Source organism: Erithacus rubecula, assembly GCF_903797595.1.
Source record: "Erithacus rubecula genome assembly, chromosome: 4".
Taxonomy (NCBI): domain Eukaryota; kingdom Metazoa; phylum Chordata; class Aves; order Passeriformes; family Muscicapidae; genus Erithacus; species Erithacus rubecula.
The window spans coordinates 27917933-27934936 of record NC_136686.1 but is presented as its reverse complement, the minus strand read 5'-3'; the positions used below and the strand labels follow the sequence as shown (position 1 = coordinate 27934936).

The 17004-nt window shown below is 36.5% G+C and overlaps 1 protein-coding gene across 4 annotated transcripts in view; it reads left to right on the top strand.

Annotated features, from left to right (window-relative positions):
* The window catches only part of CDK17 (cyclin dependent kinase 17), a 90821-nt gene that overhangs the window by 68113 nt on the left and 5704 nt on the right, over positions 1-17004 (top strand). For all 4 annotated transcript variants that reach the window (XR_013773956.1, XM_079303543.1, XM_079303541.1 and 1 more), the window contains 11 exons: positions 2992-3117; positions 6972-7028; positions 8906-9020; positions 9543-9637; positions 10284-10346; positions 12995-13118; positions 14072-14192; positions 14716-14813; positions 15071-15176; positions 15956-15998; positions 16861-16951. Coding sequence is in view for 3 of the 4 variants with exons in the window: in XM_079303543.1 (XP_079159669.1) it covers positions 2992-3117; positions 6972-7028; positions 8906-9020; positions 9543-9637; positions 10284-10346; positions 12995-13118; positions 14072-14192; positions 14716-14813; positions 15071-15176; positions 15956-15998; positions 16861-16951 (1039 nt within the window). In the remaining variant the exon portion in view is untranslated. The remainder of the gene's footprint in view (positions 1-2991; positions 3118-6971; positions 7029-8905; positions 9021-9542; positions 9638-10283; positions 10347-12994; positions 13119-14071; positions 14193-14715; positions 14814-15070; positions 15177-15955; positions 15999-16860; positions 16952-17004) is intronic.

Below are 17004 nucleotides of genomic sequence, written 5' to 3'. Positions count from 1 at the left end.
CAGTGCACACTTAATGACATAGTTTTCAAATTGCAATTGGAGCCTAAAGGCTGCCTTTGCTCCCTTCTTCTTATATACCCATGAACTTTGTATGCTTGGGAATGCTTCTTGGAGGCTGTGGAGGTGGCTTTGAAGCACCACTTCAGCTGTGCCAGTCATGAGTGCTGTGAAGGGAGAGAACATGAATATAGAGAGCTTTGGGGTACAATCAGGTCAGTATTTCTTGAGACCTTTGAGGTCCATAACTTTCAGTATCCCTGTAAACATTTTCTGTTGAAATCCCTATAAATACACAAGTTAAACAAACACTATGGGACAGTGAGAGCGCTAGAACAGGTTTCTGTTGGAGTTAATAGGGAAGAGTAGGAAAAAGCTATTTTGTCACAGTTCATAGGATAGTGGTGGTATCTTGTGTTTAGGAAGTTACATTGAAAAACTCAGCTCACTGATCTTTTGTGGTTTTTTGGGTTTTTTTTGGTTTTTTTTTGTTTTTTTTTTTTTTTTTTTTTTTTGGTATTTGTCAAATTGTTCTTGAGCTTGAGAGAAAGCAAAAAGCCAGTATATTGACCCAGTGTTGATCTGGGATTACATTAGGAGGATGAGGTAGAGACTGATTCTTTTCTTGTCATCCCTGTCTTGTCCCAGCAGTTTCAGGATTTTACTCTCCAGTGAGATGTCAAAGCTGCCTTCTTTAAATCATCATGGCATGCCTTCCTTTGTGCTTAACTGTTGTGAACAGCTACCAGAATTTTCTGAAAAATGCAGTAAATTATAGGATGAAATTTTATTTTTTTCTCGTAACCTGAAATCATCTTCAGTAGGAGAGAGGCATTAGCAGAGCCTGGTGAAAAGAAGACAAATACTGTTTTACTCTAGGGGATATTTGTAGGTCCTGTTACAATTTGTTGGTTCCACCACTATCCCAAAAATAACACAGGTAGTTTTACAATTGCCAATGTTTTAAAAAAATTAAAATATACAAGTTGAAAATGAGTTAATAAACTAGAAAGTGTGCCAGAATGGAGGCATATTTCTATTTTATTTTAATTTAGCTTCAAAGTATTGGTCAAAGCCACCATTCTGTGAATAAAACTTTTTTGTTTAAAGACAATTTAAAAATTCTGTACTAGATAAAAAAATAGACACTGATTTTTTCCAGTTGTGCAAAGAAGCTCATGTTGGTCAGCAAAACAGAAGCTAACAGATTTTGTGCTCTGTACCTAAGGAGGTGTGAGAAGCAGAAGGAGAACAGGAGGATCAGCTGCCAGAAATTAGAGCTTTGCTGGCCTCTCTCAAAAATTTGTCTGTATTGGGTGGCCATAGTGAATAGCATATGTAAATCATTCAGGGAGATACATATTAGCACTTCAGTCTTAAGATTCAACTAATTCCCAAATTACACAGGTTTTTCAAAGTATATCTCTTCAGTTGGTATTTTTTTGCTTAGCTTTTGCTCCAGCCAGGTATGTGTACAGGTCATGCATATACATGGTTCAAATACATTCTCATCACTGAAAGCTTAGCATGTTGTTCACCAAGATCTCAAGTCTTGAAAAGTCTGATGATCCAGTTCTTTGTCAGCCTAAGCCAATTTGGCTGCTGGCTTCCCAGGCTTGCCCTGCTGTGCCTCTCCTGCCCTGCGTTCAGGCTGTGAGCTGCTCTGACCTTACACTGAACCTCTTTGGAGCACAGAGCTGGCAGGAAGCTCTGCACTTTGCCTGAGAGTTTCTTGATGATTTAGCATGCTGAAATAGTTCAAAGCTGCTGCAGACATGAGTAGAAGCACATGGTCAAGCCTGAGGGGAACTGAACAGGGATGGAGCTGCCAACATTTGGGTTAGCTCAGGATGCCCAGCTGGAGGTGATAGGTAAGACAGAAAAAAGCACTTTCAGGAAGGGTTTACTGCCCTCAGTTCAGTATTGATTACATTTCAGTTCTACCAGCAGAAATACAGAGTTACCTCTCGTGTTGGAGAAAAGTGTGAAAACACTGGTGCTTCCAGAGATGTCCTCAACTTCAGAGTAGAATCTCTGGGAGTGGATTGTGTACACTTTAATGTTGGGCATGACTTCCTGCACTTGGATAAACTACCTACACTGTAAAACTATTCCCACTGTTTCAGAAATTACTTCCCATTTTTTGTGAATCTGGCTGTGATGTCCTTTTATCTCATGAGATGGTGACTGGGCATTTTAAGACAATATTTAATGTTTTTCTTTCTTGGCATGTTTGAGATTAAAGCCAAACTGAAAATAAAAACAGTAAGAAGAATGTGCTGTCACTCCCAAAAAAATATTTTTTACCCCTCCGTCTTGGTAAAAGATGAAGTGATTTTGTTTCCCTCTTGTCTTAGAAATAATGTATGTTGTTGTTGGAAAAATTTACTGGGGAAAAGCAGAATCTGATGCAGAGAGATGGCTTTTATGTAATGGCATTTTCATTTTTGAAGGCTCCTTTAGTAAAGAATTATAAATAAAATGAATGTAATAGTATTTGTAATAGTTGGCTCTAATAATGAAGTGATTCTATTTTGTGAGACTGGAAAATATGGACTAAGTTAGTAGCTTTTTAGGGTAAAGAGAAAGAGAAGGTGATACATTTTGAATTACGGAAATCTCTTCTTATACTAAATTAACTGCTATATGAAAAGAAGCGCATCCACAAGTCTCTGAATTCCCAGTTTCTGGTATTGCAGGTCTCTATAAATATTCAAGTGAGCTCAATACATTTATCCACAGTGTAGTTATTTGCATTTTAATACTTCATTCCTCTTGTCAGATTAATAAGTTTGCACAGGTTTTTTAACCTGTTATTATAAGCGAGTTAAGGTATTTTAAGAAGATAATATGCTTTTAAAACCATTTCTGAGAGATTATTTTTCATTGTATAAATATTTCATTTTTATATAGTAACACTACAGATGGTAAAAGGTGTTTTGGGAAATTCTGCATTCAACTTGTCCCTTGTCTTTTCACCATGGCTTGCTGCAGGATTTGAACAAGCGCTTGTCGCTGCCCGCTGACATCAGGATACCCGACGGCTACCTGGAGAAGCTGCAGATCAACAGCCCGCCCTTCGACCAGCCAATGAGCCGGCGCTCTCGGCGAGCATCCCTGGTAAGTGACCAGCCCCCAGGTCCTCAGAATCCATTTCACACAGGCCTGGATTCCACGAGAGTATTTCAGTTCATTTCCACTTGCACTTTTCATTCCTAAGCATCAGCAGCATGTACTTGTCAAAATCCAGTGAAGAACTTCAGACCTTGTTTCATTTTTCCTGTGCTAACTTGGTGCTGCACTATTTCTCATTGAAGGTCTTGACTTATTGAAATCAGTGGCTAAACTCAACTCCAGAAGTACATACTTAAATCCTTCTGCTTTTAAGAGCAGGGATGATCTGTTTGAGCAAATAGGCCACACAGTCTTAGGTCAGGGCTGTGTCCCCTCGTGATTTAGTAGGAAGGCCCTAAAGCAGCGTAATAAGACAGCAGGTCCTCCTCACTGCTCTTTCTGTATTTGATAACAATCCTTTCTCAGAATTGCTTTGGAGGCAATAGTGGATGTTTTTTTGTTTTCTTTTTTAAAGCACATGTAATTTCCTCAAAGAATAAAGGAATACATTCACATTTATTTTTTTGAAGTAATGCAAAAATCCAAAAATATACGTCTCTTCCTTAGAGGTGACAGAATGAGGATTCCTATACTGTAACTAGAGTATAAGTGCTAAAAAACTTGGATATTTGTACATATAAATCAATGCATTTCCCTGAAATAATAACAAACAAACATTATTGTCTTATTTTTTTAAAATTGCTGTGTTTCAGTCATAGTTTCAGCTATCAGTGTTGTCTAGTGTTGAGGTCTTAAAGAATTGCTAGACTGTTACTGACATCCTGAGTAAATTCATTAGTGAGAAATCTGTCACAGAGAAAAACTGAAAAGGTTTATGAAGTGCACATTGTTGTTTTCTTGATTTAATTACTTATGTACTGAAAAATAAATATGAAAGCACATATAGTGAAGTGGGTTTATTAACTGTAAAAATATTTTATTCGTTATGCATAAAGACCTATAACAAAGCAGTGTTTCAGTATTTTTACCCTGAAAGAAAAAAATTAGTGTGCTGGACTAATAAAGCTCAGAGCTACATGCCACCTTTTGCAATAACAATATTTTTTAAAAAATAAAATATTTGAGTGAAGCTCTGTAGTTAATGATAAGTTATCAGGCTTAAATACTTGTGCCAGAATTTTATAGCTCATTCACCACTTAGTTCTTTCTGTAGCATAGAACTGAGGAACTGACTTCCAAACCTCTCTTCAGATGCTGGCAAAATACCTTTTCAGTCGAACTTTGCCAGTGGAGTTAAGTATTTGGGATGTGGGGGAATTTTTCCTGTAAATCTGAATTCCCTTGCCCATTTAATGGTGACCCCTGAGAGCAGTTGAAGTTCTCTGCTCTTTACCTCTGAGAAGACTGACAGAAAAACAGTGCCCTCTAATGAATGTGGTGTGTGCCGGGAATCAGCTTCCCGTCACAAGGTTGTTTTGTTTTGTCTTTTAAAATGCTTTCATTTTTAAAGGGCTTTAAAGTCCAAAATGAAACCTTCCAGCACTGCTGTGGTATGCAGGCATGCATTTGCTGTGATTTCAAACTAAGCTTTCAAAAAAAGAAACCCAAGGAATCATTGTTCTTAAATTGTAATTGAAAGCCTGCTTAGCAGACTTTTACTTACAATAGATGAGTATTGTGCTCTGATTCAAAGGCATGTCTCTTTTCAAGACTTAATAAGAATCAAAGGGAAAAGGCTGTAGAAAGTACCAGGTGAGGGCTTGTTATACTTTAGGTTTGATGTTTTTCTTTGAAATACAAGAAAAAAAATTGTTTTTTTAGAGTAACTGCATTTTGTGTATACATATGCAGTATTGTATGCACAGTCATTGCCATAAATATTGTGCTTCTGTGTAAGGCAAGATAAATGCATATTGCAGAAAAAGATGAAACAGTTCAAAAATTATTTTGCACTAAAAATTAAACTGGTCTTAGTTTGAGGAATTTAAAACATTTTTTTTCATAGAAGTGATAAGGAACCAAGGTGTGATCAAAAATTTAAAAACATTGTAAAGCAGGTGTTAAAGAATACCTGTCTTCTCTATGTAGGAAATATTGTATGATTTTTTTTTAATTAAACAGATATTAAGTTTATGAGTCTTAATGAAAAACACTGAGATTTCTTAGAAATCAGACTTTTAAATTCCAAACTGTCTGGTGGTAGCAAGACCAATGGCTGTGAGTTCTTCTTTAGTTTCTTCAATAAACTAAGCAGCCTGTCTTTTAATTCTATTACTGTCTCATGCTCACTTCAAGATATGTTTGTTTAACTAGGTCAAAATTCACTTTGGAAACATAATATTTATTTTGCTAACATTGCACCTATATCAGTGGTATGTTTGAAATCTCACTGGTGCTACACAGGTAGCAGATATCAACTTGGCTTGTATTTTGAGATAAAGAGTTTGTTTTTGACAAGCTCCTAAATGTGTGTGATGCTAAGGTCTTCTTATACAGTTTTAAAATATTTCAGTTCCAACACTAGTTTAATAAAGCAGAATTGCTCTTAATGTTATATTAATGTAATTATACACCTGTTGTTTTTTTTCCCTAGATATATCAAATATGTTTGCAGACAAGATCTTACCCTTAATTCAGATGTATTTTCATACATGTGTTCTGAAAACTAAGTATTAATCAAACTTTTCTTCCCTTTGTATTATATTGTCAAATCTTAATACAGTCAACAGTATTTATCTACCATGTGTTACCGTGAAATAGTAGAAAACTTTAAAATCCATCCAATTTTTAGGAGCAAAACAGCATGTGACGTGGATCTAAGTGCTGAAGACAGCTTAGGGTCAAAGGATTGTTCCTTGGAAGGAAACAGCCAGTGAAGACCTATGTTTGGAAGGGAAAGGAGGGAGTGATGCTGGGGAGAAAACCTGGCTCTTTTGTTGCAGCGTGTGTTCACTTGTCAGTAAAGCATATAACCCCATGAAGCCTATATATTTGGGGGTTTGACAGGGTACAGGCTACATGTGTTTTGTAAATTGTTTCAACAATTCACGTTTACATGTTTACTTTCAGTATTATTTACACTGCAGGTGCAATAGGAAGCTTTGGTGTAATTCACAGTGGTCTTAGGAGAAAATAATTGTAAGAGATAACCATGTTATATGAGAGTAGCAGTGGATTTGAACAGGAAAAGAGTAATGATCTTACAGTGTTCAGAAGTAAATGTGTTACATATGCAGGCACACCCTTCTGGCTTGCATTGAAGACCTAAATTGGTGACAAAAAAAAAGGAGGTGAATAAATAGATACAAGTAAAAATACACAAAAGTTTGGAGTTAAGAGGTATGACGTGAACTGCTGAGACAAGCTTACTGAGAAATGATGCTTAGGGATTTTCTTGCTAAAGTTTTAGTCCAAAAGACATTGAGAAGTCAGAATGGAAGAGGAAACTTGGAGCTAAGGTCTTGAACATAGCAAACAAATAAGGTTACTTTGAAAAAAGTGGCAGCATATGGTTATGCTGAGCTAGAGAAAGGATGGACTAATTTGAGATGACTTGTGCGCTTTAAGCTGTAACAACCTCAGTCGTAGTAATCAGATCAGAAGAATGGAGAAGACTTAAGTTAGAGGTAGGTTAAAGTGAGGTTTTGGACTAAGTGTAACTCAGCTCTCAATCCCTCCAGGATACTCAATAGACAGGCCAGCAGGCTGAGCACTGGGCTTGGGTGCTGGAATGCATTTAAATCATAATGTGCTAATTTGTTTTCGAAATACCAGATTTGTGCAGTGTTAGTCCAGTATTGTCAGGTAATTTTCTGAAGCAAAGTTTGGCTTGTTCATTAAATCATGCAAAATTAAGTGTTTGGTTTTAGTGATCAATTTGCCATTTCTTTTCATTGCAGTCAGAAATTGGATTTGGAAAAATGGAAACCTATATCAAGTTAGAGAAGCTTGGAGAGGTACGTACAGCTTTCTTTTGGAATGATGACAATGTCCTATGTAAAATCTTGTGTAACTGAAATTTTCCATATCCCTCGAAGTACCTATTGAATTTACTTTTTCAGTAAACCAAACATATTGAATGTGTGTAACAACCACACAAACATTTCTGCATAAATAATAAGCTAAAGAAAAAAAAGCAGGAAAACTGTTTTAGGGTTGGGGAAGAGCAACACTCCATTACTAAGTATGCTGTGACCTTCTGTAGGCTGGCTTTTCACAGTTTTTGATGTCCTCTTGCCATGACTTAGGTGTTGGAACACTCATGGATTAGAGACCAGTGTTTGCAAGGTACAGGCAATAGCTGTGCATGTTCTGGTAAAGAAGCCTGCACACCTGAGCTGGGCAGCCAGCCAATGAAGTATGTAACACTTAGAGGGGCAGCAGCTTTCCCCCTCCAGACAGCCTCTGACTTCCAGAGAAACAGTGAAATTCAGGAGGGGCCAAGTGTCATTCCTGTCCAGTTTGATTGAGGTTGCCCAACAGGATCGAATATGGACAAGGAGCACTGAAATGGGATCCAGTGAACATTGCAGAAGGAAACAGGGCTGGTCAGCATCTCTGCTGTGAGCATTGCAGTCAGTCCTCCATTTAAAACATTCTAATTTCCTGTTATCAAGTCTAAGCCTGCCTGATGCAACTTGGAGCCTATTCCTGTTGTCCCATCACTTGTTACCTGGGAGAAGAGGCTGATGCCCACTTGGTGGCATGATGGCTACAACCTCCTTCCAGGCATTTATAGAGAGCAGCAAGACCCCCCTGAGCTTCCTTTTGTTTCAGGCTAAACACCCCCAGCTCTCTCAGCTTCTCCTCATAGGACTTGAAGTCCAGGCCCTTCACCAGCTCCATTGCTCTTCCCTGGACACTCCAGCACCTTAATGTCCTTCCTGCAGTGAGGGGCCCAGAATGGCCCATGATTTGTGGGAGGTGTCACTTCACAGGTGCTGGGTACAGAGGCATAGTCACTTCCCTGGCCTTGCTGGCCACACTGTTGCTGACACAGGCCTGGGTTCCTCTGGCTTTTTTGGCCACCAGGGCACACACACTGGCTCATGTTCAGCTGCTGTCAGCCAGCCCCAGATCCTTTTCTGCAGTTACTCTTACCCAAGCCCATAGCTCTGCATGGGATTATTGTGACCCAAGTGCAGAACTTGGTGCTCGGTCTTGTTGAACCTCATAAAACGGTCCTCAGCCCATGGATCCAGCCTGTTCTGATCCTTCTGTAGAGTCTTATGGTACTGTAGTGATCTAGGACAATTTCTGTACCTTTGTTGCTTTTTCATGGCATTCGCATTGCCACTGTTTTCTCAGGATTTTTTGTCTTAATTTAATATGCCTCTAGAGTTTTGTGTCTCTTGCTGTTTAAAAATATATGATGAAGACAACAAGCATTCCAAAGGACTTGCATATTTTCTTTGAGGTTGTAGAAGGGCATGTCTGCAGCCTTTGGAAACACAACTGCAGCTTAGTGTAGAGATACCCAAGCTAGATATCCATAGTCAGACAGAGACTTTCAGGAGTGTAAATGATCCCAGCAGTGAACTTAGTGAACTTAATGCTACCTGATCTGACTCTTTTGGTAGCTCTGTGGTATTTAGGTTTCCATGCAATTTTCAGAGCTGTTAGATGTATGCATCCATTCTGGCTTCTGTGAGTTCAATCCTATGCTTAAAAAATACTTCTATATTTTACGTGTCAAAAGAATATAATGTAAAAATTATTCATGTCCAAAATGAAACCTATTAGAGCCTCAAATAGAAGTTAAAATTTTCTTAGTTAACCAATGTTTTGATAAAGGAACAACTTGTAAAAATTCCCTTCTTTTTTCATTTTGTAGGGTACTTATGCCACAGTGTATAAGGGGAGAAGTAAATTGACAGAAAATCTGGTAGCTCTGAAAGAAATTCGTCTGGAACATGAAGAGGGAGCACCATGCACAGCCATAAGAGAAGGTGGGAACTTTTTTTTTAGTTCTTAGAGTTTCAGATACTTCTGGATTTCTTTTTGACCAACCACCATCAGTATTTGGAAATACATTGGCTACATGGGACATTAGTGAAATTGCTGTTAATATTGATGAGGAAAATTATAGTCCAAATATATTCAGGGTTCTGTTTCAAATTTATTTACTTTTGGGGGGTAATTGTGATATCTAATGCTGTAAGTGGATGATTAAATACTGAATTAGACTGCTGTTAGTGAGCAACTTTCAGGGACTCAGAATGCATTTTATAGAACTGCTTTCTGTCTGAAATGTATACTTTAGGAAATACAAGCTTGTTACTCAAGTATGTTTGGTGTTTTGATTAAATACTTTCTTATTAACATGATCTATATGAGTTTTATATTCTTAAAAATAGCTTTTTAATTTAAAAAGCCCAGATAGCTTATATGGATGATCTTAACTAGAAATCACATTTACTCCTCATGTGTTTTGCACTTACTTATTTTGTTCTTTCTATTCTCTCTTGCAGTGTCATTATTAAAAGATCTGAAACATGCAAATATTGTTACGTTGCATGATATTGTGCACACAGACAAGTCTTTGACTCTTGTTTTTGAATACCTGGTAAGTACTTAAACAATTAGTGAACTTTAAATTTGATTTATTGTTTCTAAGAAACAGAAACACAACAAAATTCTCAAGTCTTTTGTGAAATAGTGGGACTGTTTGAGTTTTCTCCTGCATTTACAGTCATTCAGCTAAAAATGAGAACAGGGTATATTCAGTTCTTAAATTGCTGTAAATTAGTAAATACTGTTGTGATAATTTCAAAGTTTCATTAATAGCAGATAATGGTGGTCTGCCTGATCAAACTGTCTACTTGTCCAAAATCATTACCTGTATGAAATGGTAATCAAATTATTGTTCCAATTATATTTTTCTGTTCCTTACATATTTTTCTGTTGTGACATAGCTGACTTTCAATGTAATTGGAGAATATACCAGTTCTATAATACACTGTGCCTCACATAGATGGAGAAGGTGATGGCAAATAACGTTGCCTGAGACAGTGCAGCTTGCTGGAATATGGGAATTTCTGTCCTCTGGAAAACCAGGGGTATTTGTGTTCAGGCTTTTGGGATTTTTGCCATTTAATATCTTCTGCTGAAATTCCATTTTTTGATTAATCATTTCATTTCCAACAATAAGTAATGTTCGTGTAATTTGTTACACACAATTTTACTGAACCACGATGATGTTGTTTTGATAGGACAAGGACCTGAAGCAGTACATGGATGACTGTGGTAACATCATGAGTATGCACAATGTAAAGGTGAGTGTTTTTAGTGGCAGTGGCCTTCCAGCTTTGTCCTAAGAATTTCAGAAAACTTAATAGTCAGGAGCTATATGGTTTAGTCTCTTTGAAAATAAAATTAAGAAACTTCATTTTTGACTTGACTTAGCTACATTTGACATCAGATGTTATTTTGTTTTAAGCGTTTAAAACATTGAAGAGATTATATAATTTCATGTGTTTTCATTCTCTTTGAAGTTACATATCTAAAATCTAAAAATTCCTAAGAAATAATAATGCATTAATAACTATTTTGACTTCTTGTCCTTCCATTATTTTATACTCATTTACTAAGTCTGTAGTTTGATATATCCTCAAATTTATATATGGACACTGAGGAAAATTTAGCCTCAATCATTAATGTGTTTTTAGGTGCCACTGCTTGCCCCACAAGTAAGAAATCAAAAATATGTATTTAAAAATTAGTGATTTTCATCTTTCCATTAGTCAGAAAATGGAAATAAAATTTTTTAGGGCCTAATTCACTTTTTCCCTTAGCTATGGTTGTGACCAGGTCAAGTGATTCACTTTCCAGTCTGACCTGCTGAAAATAAGTCAGGTGTTCTTTCTCTTGTAAAAAGCAGACTTTTATTTGGAAAAACTGGCATAATCCTTAGTGTTCTTAGGGCTTTAGATACAAGCTTCCAAACAGAGTACAGTACTGTCATGAAATTAGTTAAATGATTTGGCACTCGGGCTAGATATTGATTGCTGTTTGGTGAGCTTTCCCTTTCATTCTGTTGTCACATTACTGTAAGTATCTGCAGGGAAAGACATCTGCCCATAACCTATTCTGATGCTTCCTCTAAAAGTCTGCAAAGGGAACTTCTTTAATTTGTTTCTGCTTCAGAGAGACAACCAAAAATCATAATTACATTTGTGTTTTTAATTATCTGCAAGTTAATAAGCAGTGCTTTAAGCTTAAAAAAATAGGGAAAAGCTGTAAGTGGGAACCCAACTATTTATAATAAGTAATGAACAAGCCAGAATCTGCTTTTGGTAATCTGAGCTAAGCAGAGGAATTGCTTTTTCTTGTTTGCCTGTGGTTTAATTATGTTCAAGGAGCCAGTTTATATGGTCAGTACCTTTGGCACTGGGAAACCAGAACAGCTGCTTAGCTGTGGTAGCTGTAGGTGCTTACCTTATCATAACTGAGGGGGGGTTGAGTCATCATTAGCATTTGAGAGACCTCCCTGACATCACTTCCTCACATTCCTCAGCTAATTTTAGTTTTTTGTGTTTTGACAAAATGAAGATCTGTGTCAGCTCTGCATGTATTAGTGTTTTAACCAAAGTTTTGAGCTAATACATGGCATCCTGTGCATTGCAAAAAGGATCCCTGCCAACTGTGGTGAAGCTTCAAAATTTCTGTAATCTGCTTTGCATTCTTGACTAATCCTTGCAGTCCCAAGAGAGGGACACTGACTTCTATAGAAGTCCTTCTAATAAAGCTTGGGACTGACTCCCCCTGCAACAGTATGGGCCTGAGTAGATGGAACAAGACTTGCTGCTTCTCATTCTGCTCTTCAGAAAGAAAAGCAAAGAGAAAGAAATCAATCCTAATTCCTGTTTTTCTAGCACAGGTGAATCCCGTGTCAGCACACTGAGAACAGATGGATGTAACTACACCTGCTGTGTATTTGTCCAATTTATGAAAAAAAATTTGGTGGTGTCACTTGGTGCAAAAATAAACTGATATGTCAGAACATGGTCATATAAAAACATTCTAGAGTTTTTCCTCAGAGATCCTGTTACATGATTAATTTGTCACATTGCTTTCTTGTAATGCTTTGTTGTATGTTTGAGTACCTATGCTGATTGAGTACTGCTGTGTGCTAAATGCCAGCAATGGCTACCCAGAAGTCCCATGTTTGCCCCTTTATACATACAGAAACTGCAAAGTATTAGTTCTTAATGCAGTGATACATTTAATCTTGCTTGGCTGCCCACTGCTAAATCTTTCTTTGTCCCATACTACTTTTTTATCTATATATGTGCAGCATTGATATGCATGACTTAAGTTGTTTGCTTGGCTTGCTATTCCAAAGGATTAAAATAAACCTGTGTGTGTCAAGGTGAGGGGATGAATGTAAATACCAGAGGCAGTTGGGCTGCTTTAATAATCCTCGTTTACCCATTTCTCCATCTTCCCTAAGCTTGTGAATCTCTGTGTATTTTTCCAGTAGCATGCCAAGATGTTCTTTACATAGTTCAGCACAGTTGGATGGAAATGCTGCTGAGCTGCATTTCCAGAAGGGACTCTGTGTATAACTTGAGTATATAGTCAAAGACATAGTTTAAAGAATTAGTGTGAGGAACAGCAGCAGTAAATGCTTACTTTAAAAACAAACAGCCCTGTGTTTCTCTTCAGTTAAACAGAACAAATTGCTCTCTAAAGTCGTTTTTGTTGTAAAGTATGGTGTTAAAGCAGTGCATTAGCTTGAAAGGACTTTAAATCTTAGAACAATAATGATGATGTCCAGAATTTGCTCATAAGGAAAGTAACTCTCTTTTTAGAGAAGTAATTTTGTCCTGCTTATAGTTCCTAACTCTCCAGTACCCAACTAGTTGTACAATCTGTAGATTACAATTTTTTGTCTAATTTATATCAATGTTCTCTTCTGTAGCTATTTTTGTATCAGATTCTTCGTGGTTTGGCATACTGTCACAGGAGAAAGGTGTTACATCGAGATTTGAAACCACAAAATCTACTAATTAATGAGAAAGGAGAACTGAAGCTTGCAGACTTTGGTATGGCCTGAAATTACTTTGTAACAAATAATTTTTTCTCTCAGCAAAGAAAAATAGTTTTTCCTTAAAAATGAATTCAGTGGGTCTGTAGTGAATTTGGGTGTTCTCAAGTGGAAAATGAAAGCATTTTACAGGGTATAAGTAATCAGTGTCTTATCTCTGTAGGTAACACTGTCACTCCACTTGCAATTTGGAAGTAGTCTTACAGCTTCCTGTGAAATTGATGCTTAGTCAGATCCTTAAGGTGGAGCTCACCTTGCTTCTCCTAACACTCCACAGTCACTCTAAAGCAGGGTAACCATGACAAGAGAGAGGAAGAGTTTGTTCATGTGCTAAATTGTCAAGTGTTGCACTGTCACTGATTCACCAAATTGCTTGGGATTTACAGTAGATTGAGGCATCCACATTTTCCTTATACCTTCTGAAGATCCTTTGAAAGTTGTGCTCTGTGCCTCTCATTTTACCCATTCTGTGTGAATGAAAATTGGTGAGAAGATTGCATCTAACATGATAGATCTGAATTGTATTGAAGATACTGCTGACAAATTGACAATGTTAGGATGGAAAACCCCCGCTGATCCAACACTGGTTTTGGTCTGTTTTCACCATTTAGTTAATTGTTTGTTGCCTTCTGCCTTTTGCAATGTAATTTTCCAGAAGCAGTGCAGAAGGTTTTCACAGCAGGAAGGTGTCATATCAATCTAATGCTATACTGGTTTAATGAAATTTACAGGATTAGTCCAGGTTTGATCTGTTTACCTTTGTTCTGTGCTTAAAAATGTTGACCCTGAGATAGCCATAAATATTAAAAGGCAATTGAAATCTCTTTATTAGTGCCTTAAATAACATTAAGAGATTTAGAAAGTATAATAAGGTCCTAAAAATAGTTGTTGGTTTTATGCAAAAAGATTTCAGCAAGCTGTACCTGACTCTTCATTTCCCTTTTTATTAAGGATTGGCAAGAGCAAAGTCTGTTCCTACAAAGACTTATTCCAATGAAGTTGTCACATTATGGTACAGACCACCTGATGTTCTTCTTGGATCTTCAGAGTATTCAACTCAAATTGACATGTGGTTTGTATAGCTTTGTCTAATTCAAATTTGGTTCTGAATTGAGTTGAAAAAAATGTCAACTTTGCTGTTAAATAGTAACATGAAAATACTCCACCTTTGAATTTTTGTAGGCTACAACTGAGTTAGATTTTTTGGGAAAGGATTGGTAGACTGGGAAGATGCTATTCTTCCTCTATGAAAACGCAGAGTACTTTTTTATTGCTGAGAGTAAGCAAGCTCTAGGCCCACAGTATTTAGGGAAGAAAACAAGCCTTCTTCTCCCAATGACAGAGTAATGTGGTCCTTTATCGTGAACTTTAATAAAATTGATTAACTCAGTATCTGAAGGAAGAGGATAGAATATAGCTATGACACAGGCTTTGTGTAGTCTTTTATAGCTCTTCTGTTGCTACACGTCTTTCTAAATATTTTAATAGTGTATGTGGCTAATAATTTGTTTTAATTGAAGAGAAATCCCAGAAGCCTCTACAAGCTGAAATTGCAAGATTATTTCTGCTTTATCATTTTCTCTGTCTTTATAAAGGGGCGTCGGATGCATATTTTTTGAAATGGCATCAGGAAGGCCTCTTTTCCCTGGTTCGACTGTTGAAGATGAACTCCACTTAATTTTCAGACTTCTTGGTAAATGGATACTTTTTGTAATGTTAATGTTAACATACAATGCTTGTATGAGAACTGTAGATCTTCATCTCAGAATTGTATTGTAATCAAGGTTATGAAAAATTATTCAGCTGAGTGTACAGCTGATTTTGCACAACATAGGCTTATTGAATATTTTTTCCCTTTCTCCTTTAAATTACAGGATTAAATGTTTTTTTAATGTCCAAGTTGTTTGTTTACATTTTTTAAGTCGAATTTGTAACTGCTTCTAAATGCAGGAACTCCATGTCAAGAAACATGGCCAGGCATTTCTTCCAGTGATGAATTTAGAAACTACAACTTTCCTAAGTATAAACCACAACCTCTCATCAACCATGCACCAAGGTACTTTGTGTTTTATTAATAGAAAATATGCATCCCCGTGGCTTTGCATATTCCTTAGGTGGGAGTGCATTTCTGAGTACAATCTATTGCTGAATGGTGTACAACTATTCATCAGTTGTGTTGTTGTGGGCACATGATAATGCAAAGCAGAAGCTGGTGCTATGTGTTTATTACTTCTTCTAATATTATTCTAGGTACCACAGCTCCTTAATGACCTGTGAAACAGTCAACTCTGATTAATAATGTTTCCATAGTAGGACAATTCATACAGCATTTCCTAAAGAGCACAGATTCTCTTCTGGTTGTATACTAGACCCAGGACATTTGTTAAAATGACCAGGTTTCCTTTAGAGGTTTATTGTAATCATTGTAAAACCATAATGAGGAAGATGAAGGGTCTGTGCAGTTATTATCAATAAACAAAGACATTTGTTGTCTACCTTGAAGAAGAATATCTATCCCTCTAGTAAATGAGTAGTATTCATCTTAAAATCAATAATTTAAAAATTCAAATAAATGATCCAGGTCAACCTAGTGAGTGACAATTCTAATGAATGATTTGTGTGTCCCTAGTGTTTTCCAAATAGTCTTCTTCTGAGATATTAGGACTCATGTATTCACGTTAACATTTATTAATGTTGTTTAGGTGAAAGCATTTCCATGTTTAGATGAAATTTTCAGGTTTGATATCATTTAATTAAATCAGTTCCTCTGCAGTTTTACTTTCATAAATACAATTAAATAACTGTTTTAATTTTTAAAAATATTTTTATTTTTAGGTTAGACACGGAAGGAATTGAATTGATAGCAAAGTTCCTTCAAGTAAGTGTTTTATGGCTTTACTTTATAAAAGCACAAGTTTTGAGTTTTCATATATTACATATAAAATGTATTAGAAACCAAAGTATTTAGTTCTGTCAGAAAGTGGAATGTGTAGGTGAATCTGTAGTGGATGACAGATGTGAGAAGAAGCCAGCATAGTGTGAAAATCAATAAACTGATTCTTGCTTTTCTTTCCCCCAGAATTGATTTCTTCTCTTACTACCTTTTGTAAAAACAGAATTATTTTGTTAGCCCTGACAAAACTAAATCTCTTGTGAAGCATGGTATTAAACCAGAACTTAAAAATACAAATGCTAAATTTCTTTAAGGATAAATTGAGTTTAATACTAGAGAAAGAGTTACTAAGGTGTAATATTACTCCTTGATGTTGCAACTGTATTCAAAAGCTGAAATGGTATGTAGGTTTAATCTTTGAATCTGTATTGAGAATGAACCTGAAGCAAGATAGAAAGCCAACTACTGCATCTTTGAGTAGGTGCAGCACTGTAACTTATTTGAGTGCATCTTTTTAAATGTCTGCATCCTTGCCTGGAATTGCACAGATGCCAAGCAGGAGATACCTAATCATTGTGCCTTCTATAAATAAAGGTTAGGTGTAGTTTTGATCTCCATCCATTTGCAGAAGTTGTTTTTACTGTTTTAGTAATCTTGTTACATGTTGGCAGTACTGATCTTGATAAACCATTAGATAGTCATGTGTGAAATGAAAGTAATGAAAAGAAATTGTCCTAGTGAATTATGGGAAATGTTAAGCAGATAGAACTTTCTGCCTTTGATGAAATCACTTGATGCAGAGATTTTTAATGGAAACCAACACACTTGTATGCTTTTATATTAATAGTATGAATCAAAGAAGAGAATTTCAGCAGAAGAGGCCATGAAACATGCGTACTTCAGAAGTCTTGGAACAAGAATACACACTCTGCCTGAAAGTAAGAGGAGTAGTAAAGTAGCAGAGTATTGTTAAGATAGTGCATTAAAGCTA